At 40.6% G+C, this 20756-nt stretch overlaps 1 protein-coding gene across 1 annotated transcript in view; it reads left to right on the plus strand.

Moving 5' to 3' along the window:
- Positions 1-20756, plus strand: part of CORIN (corin, serine peptidase) — a 321033-nt gene that overhangs the window by 208791 nt on the left and 91486 nt on the right. The window contains exon 6 of the mRNA XM_023555029.2: positions 7703-7816. Coding sequence (XP_023410797.2) covers positions 7703-7816 — 114 coding nt within the window. The remainder of the gene's footprint in view (positions 1-7702; positions 7817-20756) is intronic.

A 20756-nucleotide genomic window follows, 5' to 3' on the forward strand; every position in this document is an offset into this window, starting at 1 on the left:
AACACTGCCCGGTCCCTTGCCATCCTTACAATTGTTCTTATGCTCGAGCTCGCTGTTGCAGCCACTGTGTCAATCCACCTCGTTGAGGGTCTTCCTCTTTTCTGCTGACCCTGTACTCTGCCAAGCATGATGTCCTTCTTGAGGCACCGATCCCTCCTGACAACATGTCCAAAGTATGTAAGACGCAATGTAGCCATCCTTGCTTCTAAGGAGCATTCTGGTTGTACTTTTTCTAAGATAGATTTGTTCATTCTTTGGCAGTCCATGGTATATTCAATATTCTTTGCCAACGCCACAATTCAAAGGCGTTAATTCTTCTTCAGTCTTCCTTATTCATTGTCCAGCTTTCACATGCATATGATGTGATTGAAAATAGCATGGCTTGGATCACGCACACCTTAGTCTTCAAGGTGACATCTTTGCTCTTCAACACTTTAAAGAGGTCCTTTGCAGCAGATTTACCCAATGCAATGCATTTTTTGATTTCTTGACTGCTGCTTCCATGGTTGTTGATTGTGGATCCAAGCTGAGTGAAATCCTTGACAACTTCAATCTTTTCTCCATTTATCATGATGTTGCTCATTGGTCCAGTTGTGAGGATTTTTATTTTCTTTATGTTGAGGTGTAATCCATACTGAAGGCTGTGATCTTTGATCTTCATCAGTAAGTGCTTTAAGTCCTCTTCACTTTCAGCAAGCAAGGTTGTGTCATCTGCATAATGCAGGTTGTTAATGAATCTTCCTCCAATCCTGATGCCCCATTCCTCTTCATATAGTCCAGCTTCTTGTATCATTTGCTCAGCATACAGATTGAATAGGTATGGTGAAAGAATATGACCCTGGCGCACACCTTTCCTGACTTTAAACCAATCAGTATCCCCTTGTTCTGTCCAAACAACTGCCTCTTGATCTATGTAAAGGTTCCTCATGAGCACAATTAAGTGTTCTGGAATTCCCATTCTTCCCAATACTATCCATAATTTGTTATGATCCACACAGTCGAATGCCTTTGCATAGTCAATAAAACACAGGTAAACATCCTTCTGGTATTCTCTGCTTTCAGCTAGGATCCATCCAGCATCAGCAATGATATCCCTGGTTCCACGTCCTCTTCTGAAACCAGCCTGAATTTCTGGCAGTTCCCTGTCGATTGACTGCTGCAGCCATTTTTGAATGATCTTCAGCAAAATTTTGCTTGTGTGTGACATTAATGATATTGTTCTATAATTTCCATATTCAGTTGGATCACCTTTCTTGGGAATAGGCATAAATATGGATCTCTTCCAATCAGTTGGCCAGGAAGCTGTCTTCCGTATTTCTTGGCATAGACGATTGAGCACCTCCAGCGCTGCATCTCTTTGTTGAAACATTTTAATTGATATTCCATCAATTCCTGGAGCCTTGTTTTTCACCAATGCCTTCAGAGCAGCTTGGATTTCTTCCTTCAGTACCATCTGTTCCTGATCATATGACACCTCTTGAAATGGTTGAACATGGACTAATTCTTTTTGTTATAATGACTCTGTGTATTCCTTCCATCTTCTTTTGATGCTTCCTGCATCATTTAATATTTTGCCCATGGAATCCTTCACTATTACAACTCAAGGCTTGAATTTTTTCTTCAGTTCTTTCAGGTTGAGAAATGCTGAGCATGTTCGTCCCTTTTGGTTTTCCATCTCCAGCTCTTTCACGTTATTATAATACTTTACTTTGTCTTCTCGAGCCACCCTTTGAAATCTTCTGTTCCGTTCTTTTACTTCATCAATTCTTCCTTTTGCTTTAGCTGCTCGACGTTTGAGAGCAAGTTTCAGAGTCTCCTCTGACATCCATCTTGGTCTTTTCTTTCTTCCCTTTGCTTTCAGTGACCTCTTGCTTTCTTCATGTATGATGTCCTCAATGTCATTCCACAGCTCATCTGGTCTTCAGTCACGAGTGTTCAATGCATCCAATCTATTTATCAGATGGTCTCTAAATTCAGGTGGGATGTACTCAAGGTCATGTTTTGGCTCTCATGGACTTGCTCTGATTTTCTTTAGTTTCAGCTTGAACTTGCATGTGAGCAATTGATGGTCTGTTCCACAGTCGGCCCCTGGCCTTGTTCTGACTGATGATATTGAGCTTTTCCATTGTCTCTTTCCACGGATGTAGTCAATTTGATTTCTGTGTGTGCCCTATCTGGCGAGATCCACGTGTATAATCACCATTTATGTTGGTGAAAGAAGGTATTTGTAATGAAGAAGTTGTTGGTCTTGCAAAATTCTATCATTTGATCTCTGGCATTGTTTCTATCACCAAGGCCATATTTTCCAATTACTGATCCTTCTTCTTTGTTTCCAACTTTTGCATTCCAATTGCCAGTAATTATCAATGCATCTTGAATGCATGTTCGATCAATTTCAGACTGCAGCAGCTGATAAAAATCTTCTATTTCTTCATCTTTGGCCCTAGTGGTTGGTGCATAAATTTGAATAATAGTCATATTAACTGGTCTTCCTTGTAGGCATATGGATATTATCCTATCACTGACAGCATTGTACTTGAGGATAGATCTTGAAATGTTCTTTTTGATGATGAATGCAACACCATTCCTCTTCAAGTTTTCATTCCAGCATAGTAGACTGTATGATTGTCCGATTGAAAATGGCCAAAACCAGTCCATTTCAGCTCACTAATGCCTAGGAAGGAATACACAGAGTCATGATACCAAAAAGAATTAGTCAATGTTCAACCATTTCAAGAGGTAGCATATGATCAGAAACCAATGGTACTGAAGGAAGTAGTCCCAGCTGCTCTGAAGGCATTGGTGAAAATCAAGGCTCCAGGAATTGATGGAATATCAATTGAGATGTTTCAGCAAACAGATGCAGAGCTGGAGGTGCTTAATCATCTATGCCAAGAAATATGGAAGACAGCTTCCTGGCCAACTGACTGGAAGAGATCCATATTTATGCCTATTCCCAAGAAAGGTGATCCAACTGAATATGGAAATTATAGAACAATATCATTAATGTCACACACAAGCAAAATTTTGCTGAAGATCATTCAAAAATGGCTGCAGCAGTCAATCGACAGGGAACTGCCAGAAATTCAGGCTGGTTTCAGAAGAGGACGTGGAACCAGGGATATCATTGCTGATGCTGGATGGATCCTAGCTGAAAGCAGAGAATACCAGAAGGATGTTTACCTGTGTTTTATTGACTATGCAAAGGCATTCGACTGTGTGGATCATAGCAAATTATGGATAGTATTGGGAAGAATGGGAATTCCAGAACACTTAATTGTGCTCATGAGGAACCTTTACATAGATCAAGAGGCAGTTGTTTGGACAGAACAAGGGGATACTGATTGGTTTAAAGTCAGGAAAGGTGTGCGCCAGGGTCATATTCTTTCACCATACCTATTCAATCTGTATGCTGAGCAAATGATACAAGAAGCTGGACTATATGAAGAGGAATGGGGCATCAGGATTGGAGGAAGATTCATTAACAACCTGCATTATGCAGATGACACAACCTTGCTTGCTGAAAGTGAAGAGGACTTAAAGCACTTACTGATGAAGATCAAAGATCACAGCCTTCAGTATGGATTACACCTCAACATAAAGAAAATAAAAATCCTCACAACTGGACCAATGAGCAACATCATGATAAATGGAGAAAAGATTGAAGTTGTCAAGGATTTCACTCAGCTTGGATCCACAATCAACAACCATGGAAGCAGCAGTCAAGAAATCAAAAAATGCATTGCATTGGGTAAATCTGCTGCAAAGGACCTCTTTAAAGTGTTGAAGAGCAAAGATGTCACCTTGAAGACTAAGGTGTGCGTGATCCAAGCCATGCTATTTTCAATCACATCATATGCATGTGAAAGCTGGACAATGAATAAGGAAGACTGAAGAAGAATTAACGCCTTTGAATTGTGGCGTTGGCAAAGAATATTGAATATACCATGGACTGCCAAAGAATGAACAAATCTATCTTAGAAAAAGTACAACCAGAATGCTCCTTAGAAGCAAGGATGGCTACATTGCGTCTTACATACTTTGGACATGTTGTCAGGAGGGATCGGTGCCTCGAGAAGGACATCATGCTTGGCAGAGTACAGGGTCAGCAGAAAAGAGGAAGACCCTCAACGAGGTGGATTGACACAGTGGCTGCAACAGTGAGCTCAACCATAAGAACAATTGTAAGGATGGCAAGGGACTGGGCAGTGTTTTGTTCTGTTGTGCATAGGGTTGCTATGAGCCAGAGCTGACTCAATGGCACCTAACAGCAACAACAAGAATAACATTCCTTCCATCTTCTTTTGATGCTTCCTGCATCTTTTAATATTTTCCCCATAGAATCCTTCACTATTGCAACTCGAGGCTTGAATTTTTTTCTTCAGTTCTTTCAGCTTGAGAAATGCCAAGCGTGTTCTTCCCTTTTGGTTTTCCATCTCCAGCTCTTTGCACATGTCATTATAATACTTTACTCTGTCTTCTCGAGACACCCTTTGAAATCTTCTGTTCAGTTCTTTTACCTCATCAATTCTTCCTTTTGCTTTAGCTGCTCGACGTTCGAGAGCAAGTTTCAGTCTCCTCTGACATCCATCTTCGCCTTTTCTTTCTTTCCTTTCTTTTCAATGACCTCTTGCTTTCTTCATGTATAAGGTCCTTGATGTCATTCCACTGCTCGTCTGGTCTTCGGTCACTAGTGTTCAATGCATCAAATCTATTTCAGATGGTCTCTAAATTCAGGTGGGATGTACTCAAGGTCATATTTTGACTCTCATGGGTTTGCTCTGATTTTCTTCAGTTTCAGCTTGAACTTGCATGTGAGCAATTGATGGTCTGTTCCACAGTCGGCCTCTAGTCTTGTTCTGACTGATGATATTGAGCTTTTCCATCGTCTCTTTTCACGGATGCAATCAATTTGATTTCTGTGTGCTCCATCTGGCGAGGTCCGTGTGTATAGTCGCCCTTTATGTTGGTGAAAGAAGGTATTTGTAATGAAGAAGTCGTTGGTCTTGCAAAATTCTATCATTCGATCTCTGGCATTGTTTCTATCACCAAGGCCATATTTTCCAATTACTGATCTTTTTTTCCACCTTTTGCATTCCAGTCACCAGTAGGTGTCAATGCATCTTGATTGCATGTTCGATCAATTTCAGACTGCTGCAGCTGATAAAAATCTTCTATTTCTTCATCTTTGGCCTTAGTGGTTGGTGCATAAATTTGAATAATAGTCGTATTAACTGGTCTTCCTCCTAGGCATATGGATATTATCCTGTCACTGACAGCGTTGTACTTGAGGATAGATCTTGAAATGTTCTTTTTGACGATGAATGCAACACCATTCCTCTTCAAGTTTTCATTCCTAGCATAGTAATCTCTATGATTGTCCAATCAAAATGGCCAAAACCAGTCCATTTCAGCTCACTAATGCCTAGGATATTGATGTTTGTGCGTTCCATTTCATTTTTGACGATTTCCAATTTTCCTAGATTCATACTTCGTACATTCCAGGTTCCGATTATTTGTGGATTTTTGCAGCTGTTTCTTCTCATTTTGAGTCGTGCCACATCAACAAATGAAGGTCCTGAAAGCTTTACTCCGTCCACGTGATTACGGTTGACTGTACTTTGAGGAGGCAGCTCTTCCCCAGTCACCTTTTGAGTGCCTTCCAACCTGGGGGGCTCTTCTTCTAGCAGTATATCAGACAATGTTCTGCTGCTATTCATAAGGTTTTCACTGGCTAATACTTTCCAGAAGTAGACTGCTGGGTCCTTCTTCCTAGTCTGTCTTAGTCTGGAAGCTCCGCTGAAACCTGTCCTCCATGAGTGATGCTGCTGGTATTTGAATACCAGTGGCATAGCTTCCAGCATCAGAGCAACATGCAAGCTCCCGCTCTACGAGAGACTGACAGATACGTGGGGAAGGAACATTACATGGTGGTGAATGAAATATGGGCCTTACTACCTGGAGCTTTAGGTCTGCATTTTTCTGTATTTCTGATTCTGAGTTAAACCGTTTCACATTTCCAAGTTCCCTTTGGCTAGCCAGCAACGGTATTCTCATCAAGGAATACATGGTTCAAGGAATGGTGGCCGTGACCAAACAACTGACCACACAGCTGATCAATGCACACGCTGCCTTTGCAGAGGCAGATTTGTGGTGAGGTGGGTGGGGGGAGGTTGTAGTCATCTTCTAGTGTAAATCAGTAACTCCATCAGCTGCTAACCAAAAGGTTGAGGTTCAAATCTACCCACAGACACTTCAGAAGAAAGGCTTGGAGATCAACTTTAAAAAACTTAGCCATTGAAAACACTACACTGATGCACATGAGGTTGCCATGAGTTGGAACTGACTCAGTGGCAACTGGTGTCGTTTGTTTATCTTCTGTTACTCCAAAAAGGGAATCAAAGGACCATGAAAAAAGTTACGGGTTTTTTTTTTTTTTTCCTATTTCTGACTTGAAAGGTCAGACATGATCATAGTAGGAACATTTGTAAAATACTGAGTAAAGTAGAATGAAGAAAATAATTACCTTTAATCCTAGTGCCAGAGATAATTACAAGTAACCCCATATATTTATTTCCCGTAAATGGTATCATGCTTTTTTTAAGAACCTGTTGATATTTTCCCACTTAAATTATCTTGAACTTTGTCCCATCATATTATATATTTTCTACGGAATGCTTTTCAATGGCCATAACAGTATTCCTTATTATGGAAGTACCAAAATTTGTGTAACCAGTCCCCTACTATTGCATGACTGTTAGGTTGTGGTTTCCTCCCTATAAACAATGATGGTATGAATAGTCTTAAAAGTAAAACTGGCACTTATTTATCAGATTTCTGTTATATGAAGTCCAAGAAATAGGATTGCAAATTCAAAGGTTATGCACATTCAAAAGGCCTTTGACACATGTTACCAAATATTTAAGCTTATTTTAACACCCAGTGTATTGAACTGATTCATCCTTTTATTAATGATTTCCCTTAAAAAACCTTCTGGCTTTTGTCTTAAATTTATTGTCCACTATAATTTTGAAACATCTGAGTATTTGTTGAATTTTGAGGAGAAAAAGAGCACTGTAATACCAAAATGCAACAGGGTTAATGAAAAGAAAGGAACAAACATATTATCAGCCAATGTCATTACATAATCCTCATTCCAAAATAGACTGTGACATTTCAGCTGGCACTTTGATTAAGGCAAGGAAATATATTTCAAATACTGGGCATGGGGTCTCTATGCCTGTGTTCAAGTATGCATCAACTGATTGACTCAGTTTTTAAGGTAACTTTCTCTGTCCTTCATAGAGTCCCGTTTTAGGAGACTTTGATGTTTGTTCCATGAATAATAGCACTTCACTTTGAAATAATGTTAAGGAAAATATTCCCATTTGGTATTTCCTCCAAATAAGTTGTGCAATTTCTAAGGCCTCTCTGTTGTGCTCTGAACAGTGGCTGCCTCACTCTGCAAGCCTGCTGGTGAGTTTTCCCTTCCTGTCCTCAGGCACGCGCTCTGTCTGTGATCTAGGTAATTGCACCATGAATGTTGAAGCGTGCCAAAGGAAAATGAGGTAGTTTGGAAATAAATCTGCTCGATAGCAAGGGAAGCTCTTCTTTTGGCTGTTTATTTCTTTCTTCGAATCTGAAAAGAAACAAAGAAAAACACGAGCATATTCTGACGTTGTTTTTCTGCCCTTTCCCGTAGCGTTCTGTGGAGCAGGCGAGAGCTTTTTGTGTGCCAGCGGCATCTGTGTCCCCAGGAAACTGCAGTGCAACGGTTACAACGACTGCGATGACTGGAGCGATGAGGCTTACTGCAGTAAGTGACAACAACCTGAGGTTTGTCTGCATGGTCAGGGGTCCTATTCAGGGACCTAGAAACCAAAGTCATTCATTGTAAAAGCATGACCACAAAAAAAAAAAAAAAAAAAAAAAAACCCACTGCCGTCAGTCGATTCCGACTCATAGCGACCCTATAGGACAGTGTAGAACTGCCCCGTAGAGTTTTCAAGGGGTGCCTGGCAGATTTGAACCGCTGACGTCTTGGTTAACAGCCATAGCACTTAACCACTATGCCGCCAGGGTTTCCAAAGGCATGACAGCCATCTTGCACATTTGCACAGACTGCTTTGGGTTTGTCTTTCGAAAGTGACCGAACATGCTTATATTTTTTGTTTATGCTTCCTCTACACCTGGAGATAGTCAATGGCACCAAAAAACAAAAACAAAAAAAACCCGTTGCTGTTGAGTCGATTCTGACTCATAGCAACCCTATACGGACTGTGTTAAATCCCCCTGTGGGTAGATTCAGCCTTAAACATCCTCACTTTATTTCCACATTGATTGGATTAGTTGTTTTAACTGAATTAGCCAGTGGTCTGTTCATCATGGATTCAGATTCCAAGTTATTTTGCATGATTGCCCCAGGTTAAAGGGGAAAATTGGCCTTGAGAATACATTCCATGATCTGTATCCAAAAGAGAACCATATGCAATTGTGTTCTAATTGCTTTTTAATGGTTATATACCCGTTATATACCAGCAATGGTTACTACGGGAAAAGCTGCGTTTTACCCCGGCAGGAGTTGCCAAGGCTAAAGAACTCCAGGTTGCTGACCTCAACTGAGATATTCGTCTACTCTGTTTGCCAGGTGAACCAAGTCTTTCTTCAACTGAAGGCTTAGGATGCTCAATTGGTGTAATTTTGGAAAGGCAGTGTGTTGTGCTAACATCTCAGGTCAGCATTTCCCAAACTGGTGTTCCACAGTGCCTGAGTCTTGAAAAATGGTTGAGAAAAAAAATAAGTTTGGGTAGTGCTTTCTATCAGATCTACTTATTAGAGAGTTACAATACATAATTGCCTATTAAAGGGTCTGAAAAAAATCCTGCAGTTAAAGAAAAAAAAACCCTTGTTAATTTTGCTTAACTTCATATTTCCTCAAACTCCGTTTGCTCACAGGACGCCTCCCCCATGCCCCACCTACCTACGTTTCTGTCTTTCTCTTTCCCCTCTCCTTTCTTGTTCTCCTTCGTCCCTCTCTTCCTCCCTTCTTCCCCTCCCTTCCTTCCTTTTGCATAATACCTAGTGTCCTGTGGAAACCCTGGTGGTGTAGTGGTTAAGAGCTATGGCAGCTCAAATCCACCAGGCACTGCTTGGAAACCCTATGGGGCAGTTCTGCTCTTACCTATAGGGTCGCTGTGAGTCAAAATTGACTCCACGGCAATGGGTCGTGAGTTTGGTTTTTTTTTAGTGTCCTGTGGAACTTCAGTTATGCAACACATATTTTAGGAAATGTTGTTTTCAGTAAATCATTTTCTTTTGTAATTTGGAATTTTCTCTTCAGAAAAACCTATGGCATATCATTTTATGTATAAGAAAACGTTTTTATCGGATATCTGTTTACATTAGAAAGGAGGCTTTGTGGTGCAGTGATTAAAGTGCTCAGCTGCTAACCAAAATGTTGGTGGTTCAAACCCCCCAGCCACTCTGTGAGACAAATATGTGGCAGTCTGCTTCCATAAAGATTTACAGACTGGGAAACCCTATGAGGTTTCTATGAGTTGAAGTCCACTTGACAGCAGTGGGTTTTGGGCATTTACATTAGGGAGTATTACTGGGGACTTAGCAGAAAACATTGTACACAGCAGTCAGAGAATGTTAAATGGTCCAATAGAATTATATCCAATTTATAGGGATCGTGGTGGATCGCTAGTTTATCTCCTAATTATGGCTCATGCTACAGCATTATTAAAGTGTGCATGGTGGGCTAAGACTGGCCTCATCAAGATCTTCCTCTATTGCTGTGAGCATCACACTTTGAACAGTGTTTTCTGCTGCAGTTTTGAAATTAAATTTGAGTGATTAAATTTTTCTAGTCCGTGAGCAAATAAGGCATTTTAGTTAATCTAGTGCTCCTATAACAGAAATACTACAAGTCGGTGGTTTTAACGAACAGTAAGTTATTTTCTCACAGTTTAGGAGGCTAGAAGTCTGAATCAGGGTACCAGCTCTCGGGGAAGGCTCTCTCTGTCTGCTCTGGGGGAAAATGCTTGTCTGTCTCGACTTCTCCTCCTCAGTTCCTGGGAGATCTCCCATGGCATCATCCTTTCCCATTTGTGCTTGTTTGCTTCAATGCCTGATCTGTTCCTTTTATATCTCAAAAATGATTGGCTTAAGACACATCTTACAGTGATAGGGCCTAATAAATGTAACAAAGAAAACTCTATTCCCAAATGGGATTACATCCACGGGTATAAGGATTCGGATTTCCAACACATATTTTGGGGGGACACGATTCAGTCCATAACCCACTGCCGTTGAGTCGATTCCGACTCATATAGCACGAGTGAAACCTGTGAGAGCTAGAACTCGATGGGATAGCCTTGTTTTTTCAGGTTTCACCAGTTTTCCACCTTTGACAGGGTGCAGTCTGACCACTTTTCTATTTCTCGTTTTCGTGGAAAATATTTGCGTTTTCCTTCTCTGACAGGTTTCTGCCTTACACAGGTTCTGGCTTTCACAGGTTTTACTGTCCTATTCTGCAGGGTGTTTAGCAGTGCCCTTGTGGCTGAAGAGCTTGTAAAGGAAGTTGTGGGCTTTCCTTATGGACAAGCCTCAAAAACAATCTGGTCTGGTCAGTTGAGAGACACATCCCTTCAGAATGCTTCTCTCAACAATTTTTTGCAAACTCTCATCAGCCACTGAAGGCTCTGCGTGCAGTTATTCCTGACCTTACAAAGCCATCTGCTTCTGAGCTTTACATCCTGTGCTTGTGGCATTTTCAACGTGCATGTTTACTGCAGGTGCCACACTCCTGTTCTCACCTCCCTGCGGTGAAGGAATAGTGTAAGTCTGAATTAGGTCTGGAGTTTAAATCAGAGCACGAATGGGCTCACTGGTACTCAAAAGGGAAGAAGAAAACTTTGCTGCGCATTCACAGTGAGGAGCAGAAGAAATACAGGCTTCTGAATCAGAGGAAAAAATGGTCTCTAGCTACGCACTTTTCTGCTTTCCCAAAGCGTGGGTCACCTTAGATATTTTGTATATTTTATGAGAAGGCGGTGGTAATTCAGTGGTAGAATCCTCACCTTCCATGCAGGGGACCAAGGTTTGATTTCTGACCATTACACCTCATACCCTGCTGGCACAGTGGTTAAGTGCTCGCTGTTAATTGAAAGTTTGGCAGTTGGAACCCACCAGCCACTATGCAAGAGAAATATGTGGCAGTTTGCTTCTATAAAGATTTTACAGCCTTGGAAACCCTATGGGGCAGTTCCACTCTGTCCTGTAGGAGGGCTATGAACTGGAATCGTCAGGACTGGGTAGATAGGGTAGTACACCTCCTGCGTAGCCACACCTGTCTGTCAGTGGGGGCTGCTATAATGCTGAACAGGTTTCAGTGGAGCACCCAGACTGAGACAGACTAGGAAGAAAGGTCTGGTGATCTGCTTCTGAAAATCGTTGTTGTTGTTAGGTGCTGTCGAGTCTGTTCCGTCTCATAGCGACCATATGCACAACAGAACGAAACACTGCCTGGTCCTGTGCCATCCTTACAATTGTTCTTATGCTTGAGCTCGCTGTTGCAGCCACTGTGTCAATCCACCTCATTGAGGGTCTTCCTCTTTTCCGCTGACCCTGTTCTCTGCCAAGCATGATGTCCTTCTCTAGGGACTGATCCCTCCTGACAACATGTCCAAAGTATGCAAGATGCAGTTTCACCATCCCTGCCTCTAAGGAGCATTCTGACCACAATTCATCCAAGACAGATTTGTTTGTTCTTTTGGCAGTCCATGGTATATTCAATATTCTTTGCCAACACCACAATTCAAAGGCAGCAACTCTTCTTCGGTTTTTTTATTCACTGTCCAGCTTTCACATGCGTATGTTGTGACTGAAAATACCATGGCCTGGATCAGGCGCACCTTAGTCTTCAGGGTGACATCTTTGCTCTTCAACACTTTGAAGAGGTCCTTTGCAGCAGATTTGCCCAATGCAATGCGTCTTTTGATTTCTTGACTACTGCTTCCATGGCTGTTGATTGTGGATCCAAGTAAAATGAAATCCTTGACAACTTCAATCTTTTCTCCATTTATCATGACGTTGCTCATTGGTCCAGTTGTGAGGATTTTTATTTTCTTTATGTTGAGGTGTAACCCATACTGAAGGCTGTGATCTTTGATCTTCATTAGTAAATGCTTCAAGTCCTCTTCACTTTCAGCAAGCAAGGTTGTGTCATCTGCATAATGCAGATTGTTAATGAATCTTCCTCCAATCCTGATGCCCCATTCTTCTTCATATAATCCAGCTTCTCGTATTATTTGTTCAGCATACAGATTGAATAGGTATGGTGAAAGAATAAAACCCTGGTACACACCTTTCCTGACATTAAACCAATCAGTATCCCCTTGTTCTGTCCGAACAACTGCCTCTTGATCTATGTAAAGGTTCCTCATGAGCACAATTAAGTGTTCTGGAATTCCCATTCTTCGCAGTGTTATACATGGTTTGTTATGATCCATACAGTCGAATGCCTTTGCACAGTCAATAAAACACAGGTAAACATCCTTCTGGTATTCTTTGCTTTCAGCCACGATCCATCCAACATCAGCAATGATATCCCTGGTTCCACATCCCCTTCTGAAACCAGCCAGAATTTCTGGCAGTTCCCTGTTGATGTACTGCTGCAACCATTTTTGAATGATCTGCAGCAAAATTTTGCTTGCGTGTGATATTAATGATATTGTTCTATAATTTCCACATTCGGTTGGATCACCTTTCTTGGGAATAGGCATAAATATGGATCTCTTCCAATCAGTTGGCCAGGAAGCTGTCTTCCATATTTCTTGGCATGGATGAGTGAGCACCTGCAGCGTTGCATCTGTTTGTTGAAACATCTCAATTGATATTCCATCAATTCCTGGAGCCTTGTTTTTCGCCAATGCCTTCAGAGCACCTTGGGCTTCTTCCTTCAGTACCATCGATTCCTGATCATATGCCACCTCTTGAACTGGTTGAACATCGACTAATTCTTTTTGTTATAATGACTCCATGTATTCCTTCCATCTTCTTTTGATGCTTCCTGCGTCGTTTAATATTTTCCCCACGGAATCCTTCACTATTGCAACTTGAGGCTTGAATTTTTTCTTCAGTTCTTTCAGCTTGAGAAATAAGAAGCGTGTTCTTCCCTTTTGGTTTTCCGTCTCCAGCTCTTTGCACATGTCATTATAAAACTTTATTTTGTCTTCTCAAGATGCCCTTTGAAATCTTCTGTTCAGTTCTTTTACTTCATGAATTCTTCCTTTTGCTTTAGCTGCTTGACGCTCAAGAGAAAGTTTCAGAGTCTCCTCTGACATCCACCTTGGTCTTTTCTTTCTTTCCTGTCTTTTCAGTGACCTCTTGCTTTCTTCATGGATGATGTCCTTGATGTCATTCCACAACTCGTCTCGTCTGCGGTCACTAGTGTTCAATGCGTCAAATCTATTCTTGAGATGGCCTCTAAATTCAGGTGGGATGTACTCAAGGTCATATTTTGGCTCTCGTGGACTTGCTCTGATTTTCTTCAGTTTAAGTTTGAACTTGCGTATGAGCAATTGATGGTCTGTTCCACAGTCGGCCCCTGCCCTTGTTCTGACTGATGATATTGAGCTTTTCCATTGTCTCTTTTCACGGATGTAGTCAATTTGATTTCTGTGTGTTCCATCTGGCGAGGTTTATGTGTATAGTTGCCCTTTATGTTGGTGAAAGAAGGTATTCCCAATGAAGAAGTTGTTGGTCTTGCAAAATTCTATCATTCGATCTCCGGCATTGTTTCTATCACCAAGGCCATATTTTCCAATTACTGATCCTTCTTCTTTGTTTCCAACTTTTGCATTCCAATCGCCAGTAATTATCAATGCATCTTGATTGCATGTTCGATCAATTTCAGACTGCTGCAGCTGATAAAAATCTTCTATTTCTTCATCTTTGGCCCTAGTGGTTGGTGCATAAATTTGAATAATAGTCATATTAACTGGTCTTCCTCGTAGGCATATGGATATTATCCTATCACTGACAGCATTGTACTTGAGGATAGATCTTGAAATGTTCTTTTTGATGATGAATGCAACACCATTCCTCTTCAAGTTGTCATTGCCAGCATAGTAGACTGTATGATTGTCCAATTCAAAATGGCCAATACCAGTCCATTTCAGCTCACCAATGCCTAGGATATCGATGTTTATGTGTTCCATTTCATTTTTGATGATTTCCAATTTTCCTAGATTCATACTTCATACATTCCAGGTTCCAATTATTAATGGATGTTTGCAGTTGTTTCTTCTCCTTTTGAATCGTACCACATCAGCAAATGAAGGTCCCGAAAGCTTTACTCCACCCATATCATTAAGGTCGACTCTACTTTGAGGAGGCAGCTCTTCCCCAGTCATGTTTTGAGTGCCTTCCAACCTGGGGGAGCTCATCTTCCAGCACTGTATCATACAATGTTCCGCTGCTATCCATAAGGTTTTCACTGGCTAATGCTTTTCAGAAGTAGACTGCTGGGTCCTTCCTCCTAGTCTGTCTTAGTCTGGAAGCTCAGCTGGAACCTGTCCTCTTGGGTGACCCTGCTGGTATCTGAATATCAGTGGCATAGCTTCCAGCCTCACAGCAAAACACAAGCCCCCACAGTATGACAAACTGACAGATACGTGTCAGTAATTAGCCAATTAAAAACCCTATGGCTCACAAAGACCTGATCCCACTGTGCATGAGGTCGTTATTAGCTGGGGGCTGACTCAATGTCAGCTAACAACAACAATATATTTTATGAAGTTGTTAACTAATTTCTTTTTTAGTCATTTGCAAAGGAAGGAAATAAATGGACTTAATATTTGTGAATTACCTAATCAACTGTGCCAGAAGCATTTAGCTACATGATTTGACTTAGTTGTCATCAAAGGAGCTATTATCTCTCTTTGTGCAGACGCATAGGCGCAGCTTAGGGAGATAATGAATTTGTCAGTGCTTCAAAGGGCTAGATTGGAACCCAGGCTTGAATAGTTCCAAATCTAATGCTGTTTTCTCTAAACAATGATGCAGTTGACTTGTCCTTTTTTATAAAAGTTCAAATTTGAACATTCATATGACAGGAATATCTTTAACTATATTGGATGCTCTATTTTGCTTTGGGAGTGAATTGTTTATTACAGCAGCGCTCCAGCTATCTGGCTGGCTACTGACTTTCTTTCTCCCTTAACTAATTTTGTCTTGTATATCAGTCTCTTCCTAAGTATTTGTTGAATGAGCAGATTTCCAATCACCTGGAACAGCTTTAATGGTATAGTGGAAACGTTTTTGAAAATTAGAAAAACTTAAAAAAAATTTCTAGCTCTCTGACATTAGATAGACTACTTCTCTAATCCTCATTTTTCCTCATCATTGAGGGTAGTTGTACATTAGAATCCCGGGGAGTCCCACCTGCAGTTGGTCTGGGTATAGGGCTCTGGCAGCAAAGCTCCCCAGGGGATTCTAATGTGCAGCCCGGTTTGAAACCACTGAATTAGAAGGTATCTTGTGTCTCCTTTGTTGCTAATGCTCTATAAACTTTTGATTCTACAGCTAGCTTCTAGACCAGAGCAGAGGCGGACTAACCAGTAAGCAAGGCATACATGGGCTTAGAGTAAGCAAGGTATGCACGGGCTTAATTGTGTTTACTTACTAATCTGGAGTGCACATCACAGATGAAATTGTGCACTACAGATTAGTAAATAAGCACAAGTAAGCCAGGAAGAACAGGTGAAATTGTGCACCACGGATGAGTAAGTAAGCACAAGAAAGCCAGTCGGTACCTTGCTTATTGGGTAATTGGTCCCTGCATAGCACTTGACACACAATAAGTGTTTAGCAGATGAATAAGTAAAGAGAACCTCAAGGAAAATAGCTGCTACAAAGTCCGCACATTTTAGACCATATAAAACTACCACCAAATCTTTTTGGAAATCAAATCCTTTTGGGAATCATGAAGGCTATGGTTATCTAATGTGCAAAGACCTGGAGTTAGAAAACCAAAAGAGAAAAACATGTTCAGCTTTTCTCAAGCTGAAAGAACTGAGGAAAAAAGTCAAGCCTTGAGTTGCAATATTGAAGGATTTTATGGGGAAAATATTGAATGACACGGGAAGCATCAAAGGAAAATGGATGGAATATACAGAGTTACTGTACCAAAAAGAATTGGTCAGCCTTCAACCATTCCAGGAGGAAGCATATGATCGAGAACTGATGGTGTTGAAGGAAGAAGTCCAAGCTGCACTGAAAGCATTGGCAAAAAACAAGGCTCCAGGAATTGATGGAACACCAACTGAGATGCTTCAACAAAGGTATGCAGCACTGGAAGTCCTCACACACCTACCCCAGGAAATTGGAAGAGATCCATATTTGTGCCCATTCCAAAGAAAGGTGATTCAACAGAATGTGGAAATTATCAAACAATATCATGAATACGACATGCAAATAACATTTTGCTGAAGATCATTCAAAAGCAGCTGCAGTGGTACATAGAGAGAACTGCCCGAAATTCATGCCGAATTCAGATGAGGATGTGGAACGAGGGATATCATTGCTGATATCAGATGGGTCTGGGTTGAAATCAGAGAATACCAGAAAGATATTTACCTGTGTTTCATTCACTATGCAAAGGCATTTGACTGTGTGGATCATAAATTACGGATAACATTGTGAAGAATGAGAATTCTGGAACATTTAATTGTGCTCATGCAGAACCCGTTTGTAGGTCAACAAGCAGTCATTTGAACAGAACAAGGGGATACTGTGTGGTTTAAAATCGGGAACGGCGTGCATTAGTGTTGTAACATTTCACCATATTTATCCAATCTGTATGCTGAGCAAATAATCTGAGAAGATGGACTATATAAAGAAGAAGGCAGCACCAGGATTGGAGGAAGATTTATTAACAACCTGTGATATGCAGAGGATATGAAAGGCTTCGTTTTACTTGGATTCACAATCAATGACCATGTGAACAGCAGTCAGGAAATCAAATGATGTATTGCATTGGGGAAATCTGCTACAAAAGACCCCTTTCAAGTGCTAAAAAGCAAAGCTGTCACTTTGAGGACTAAGGCATGCCTGACTCGAATGGTGGTATTTTCAATCGCTTCATATGTATGAATAATGAATAAGGAAGGCCAAAGAAGAATTGATGTCTTCAAATTGTGGTGTTGGCAAAGAATATTGAATATACTATGGACTGCCAGAAGAATGAACAAATTTGTCTTAAAAGAAGTACAGCCAGAAGGCTCCTTAGAAGGGAGGATGGCGAGACTTCACCTTACATAATTTGGACATGTCATCAGGAGGGACAAGTCCCTGGAGAAAGATGTCATGCTTGGTGAAATAGAGGGTCAGCAAAAAAGAGGAAGACACTTGGAGAGATGGATTGACACAGTGGCTGCAACAATGGGCTTGAACATAGCAACGATTGTGAGAATGGCTCAGGACAGGGCAGTGTTTCCTTCTGTTGTACTTAGGTTGGCTATGAGTCCAGAATTGAGTGGACAGCTGGTTATCTAATTATACTGACTGCAATACAATGTAGTGATTAATAGTATAAGTTATGGAGTCAGGCTGCCCAGATTTGTATCTCTTCTCTACTACTTCTCACTTTGTGACCTTGGGCAGGTTACTCCACATCTCTGTTCTTCAGTGTCCTCATAGGTAAACTAGAAACGATAATATTAACTATCTCTAGAATTGTTGCCCATATTCATCGTTGAACACACACATAATTTCTAGCATGCAATGCCTCTCAAAGATTATTAGGTTTTATGGTTGTGGTTGTTATCTCTGCTGTTTTTGTTGTCCTATTTTCCCCTCCCTCCCAGCACCTCTCACCTCTAGGATGCAGAGGATGATCATTGGAAATCACGGGGACAGCTGATAAAGGTCAGATGTTATGTTGCAAAGGAGACAGAAACACAAAAATATGCACAACGATTATACAAGCAGCACTACATGAAGCTGTTTTAGAAAGAAAGCAACCTAAACAGTATGAAATAAAAATTGGTATCCCAAATGATGTCTCTAAGTCAGCAAAAATGCCTGCATTTACTATATTCTTTCAGAAAGACAAGGATGCAAGTAAATACTAGAAAGATTTCCATCAAAATAAGATAAGAAATATTCTACAGCAAAGGAAAGAGTTTTAGATGGCTGGAAAACTCACTTTTGTGTAGTGACAATCTGGTTATACTGAATCAAAGTATTAAATGTTTTTGAATTCCTATTTGTGAAACATATTCTCGATATCTAGCAAATATAAAGACTGGTAGGGCATGATTTCTTCATGAAGCTTTTAAGCTAATCAGAGAAATAAGCTATAAATGTGGAAACCATTGCATACAGTATTTTAAAATAATATAACACAAGAGATATCACAAAGGAACACAAGATTGGTGTAAACAAAAAAGATAAAAGGCAGTAAGTACTGTAAAGTAGGGCTTCAAACCAGTTTAAAACGGTTCAGTCGTGGCTGACAAAGCAAAATCAGAACAGACCTGAATTTGTTAAAATTTGAGTGAAGCGGAAAGATAAATGGAACGGGAAAAATTACAGGTGGAAGCCCTGGATTGGGAGACTCAGAAGAGGTGTAGTGAGGTCTTTCCGATGGGAGAGATTGGATTGTTGCCAATGCTGTGGAGATGGGCATACTTTCAAAGCAGCTCCGTTGGCCACCATCTTTGAGTGGGGCACTGCTGTTTCTGACTCTCTGGGGTCAAGAGATTTGGTTGCTATGCAATGGGCATGCTGCCCTCCTTGTCTAAGAGGGGGATTAAGTTTCTAGCAGGGCTTTGACCTGTAATTTTTCCTGTTCCGTTTATAATTCCACTTCACCCACGTGTTAAAAATGGAAGCCAGCTCAGTTTTCACTTTCTTGGTCATGACTGAACCACGCAGAACCGGTTTGAAGCTTTGACTGTGACTGAAGAAGGCAGTAAGGCAGGGCTTCTAACCAGTCCCTCCGGTTCTCAAAGCCCTATTGAGAATTTGCGTTACTAACAAGTTCCCATTCTGCTGGTAAGGGATCAATACTGAGAACCACTAGTAGAGCAGTGGTTCTGAAAATTTATTATACATAAGAATCACCTGGGGATCTTGTTAAACTGTAGATTCTGATTCAGTATATCTGGGGATGGAAATGCAAATTCTCAGCAGGGGTTTGAACTGGAATGAAGTGGCTTCAAGCCCTCAAGTAGGGTGAGTCACCAGGTGTTGCGTTGGTGTGAAGAGATCTGATGGAAACGATGGGATTAAAGCTAGATCTTGTAGTGATGTTTGTATATTCTAGAACACTGGTTCTCAACTGGGGGCAGTTTTGTCATTTTGCAATGTCTGGAGATATTTTTGACTGTCACAACTGTGGGTGGGGGAGTGTATCTAGAGGGTAGAGGTCAGAATGCTACTAAATATCCTACACTGCACAGAACAGCCCCTCACAACAAGGAACTAACCAGTCCTAGATGTTAATAGTGCTGCAGTTGATAAACTCTACTCTAGAGATAGAAGTCAATAACAGAAAGAACTTAGGGAGTCGAAAATGTGACTTCTCTTGGCTCTGCTTACTAACAAGCTAGGTGACTCTGGACAAGCCATTTAACCTCTCCGGTCATCTGCAAAATGACGGGGTTGGACTAAATGTTCTTTAGTCGCTTCCATGATTAACATTCTATGGGTGGAAATTGAGCCTCCATATTGAATCATGAGTTCAGATTTATTTATGAATTTATATTCATTGATGAATTTATATATTGAACATTTATGTTCATAGAGTCACAGAGGTTGGGCAAACTGAATGAAAACAAAAAATCCAAACCCATTGCCATTAAGTCGATTCCAACTCATAGGGTTTCCAAGGAGTGGCTGTTGTATTCAAACTGCTGACCTTTTGGTTAGCATCCTGAGCTCTTAACCACTGTGCCACCAGGACTCCTTCTGCTTTAGGTGAATGATAATTTTGAGGGACCAAAGTTAATGGTGTGCATATGACATCTGAAAATGAAATAAATATTAACACAAAAGAACATCAGAAGTGACATTTTGTAGCAAGTACTCATTAAGAAAAAGATCTGTATTTGGAAAAATATCTACCAGAGGTTATGCAAAATTGTGTTTGTATTGAGTAAGAAAATCACAGCAGAGAGCTTTTGAAAATTTTGATTTGTTGGTCCCAAATTGCGCTGACAACATCTCTTTTCAGTTCAAATAAACATTTATTCCAATAAAAAGGGGTACTGTGATCTTTGCTATTTGCCATGTGTTTCTGGCTATGCAGTGCCTCTGGTTAAGGTTTATTTACTAATCACGCAGACCTTAGAGAGGTAACAAGCTGTTTTCCAAATGCAGCTAATTTTGTATCCAACCTCTGAAAATGGCTTCTAACCAAGCAAGTCATAAAAAAAAGGGAAAATTGTCTTCGCCTGTGTGAATAATGAGAAAAATTTTTTTTAATGCCTGAGTCTCCCTCATTTATGAAATAATTTAATAAATAACAACATCAATTTAAAAAATATTTCCTAATAACTCTATGGGGCAGTTCTACTCTGTCCTATAGGGTCACTCTGAGTCAAAATTGACTCAACGGCACTGGGTTTTTTGTGTGTGTTTTAATAAGTTTTTTAGTATGAATTACCTGTAGTCCCAGCATAAGCCTCACAAGTCTATCCATGAATCTTTTCAAATATTTCGGTGTGTTCTTAGGTAAATCAGCT

This window comes from Loxodonta africana, chromosome 5, assembly GCF_030014295.1.
Source record: "Loxodonta africana isolate mLoxAfr1 chromosome 5, mLoxAfr1.hap2, whole genome shotgun sequence".
Classification (NCBI taxonomy): Eukaryota; Metazoa; Chordata; class Mammalia; order Proboscidea; family Elephantidae; genus Loxodonta; species Loxodonta africana.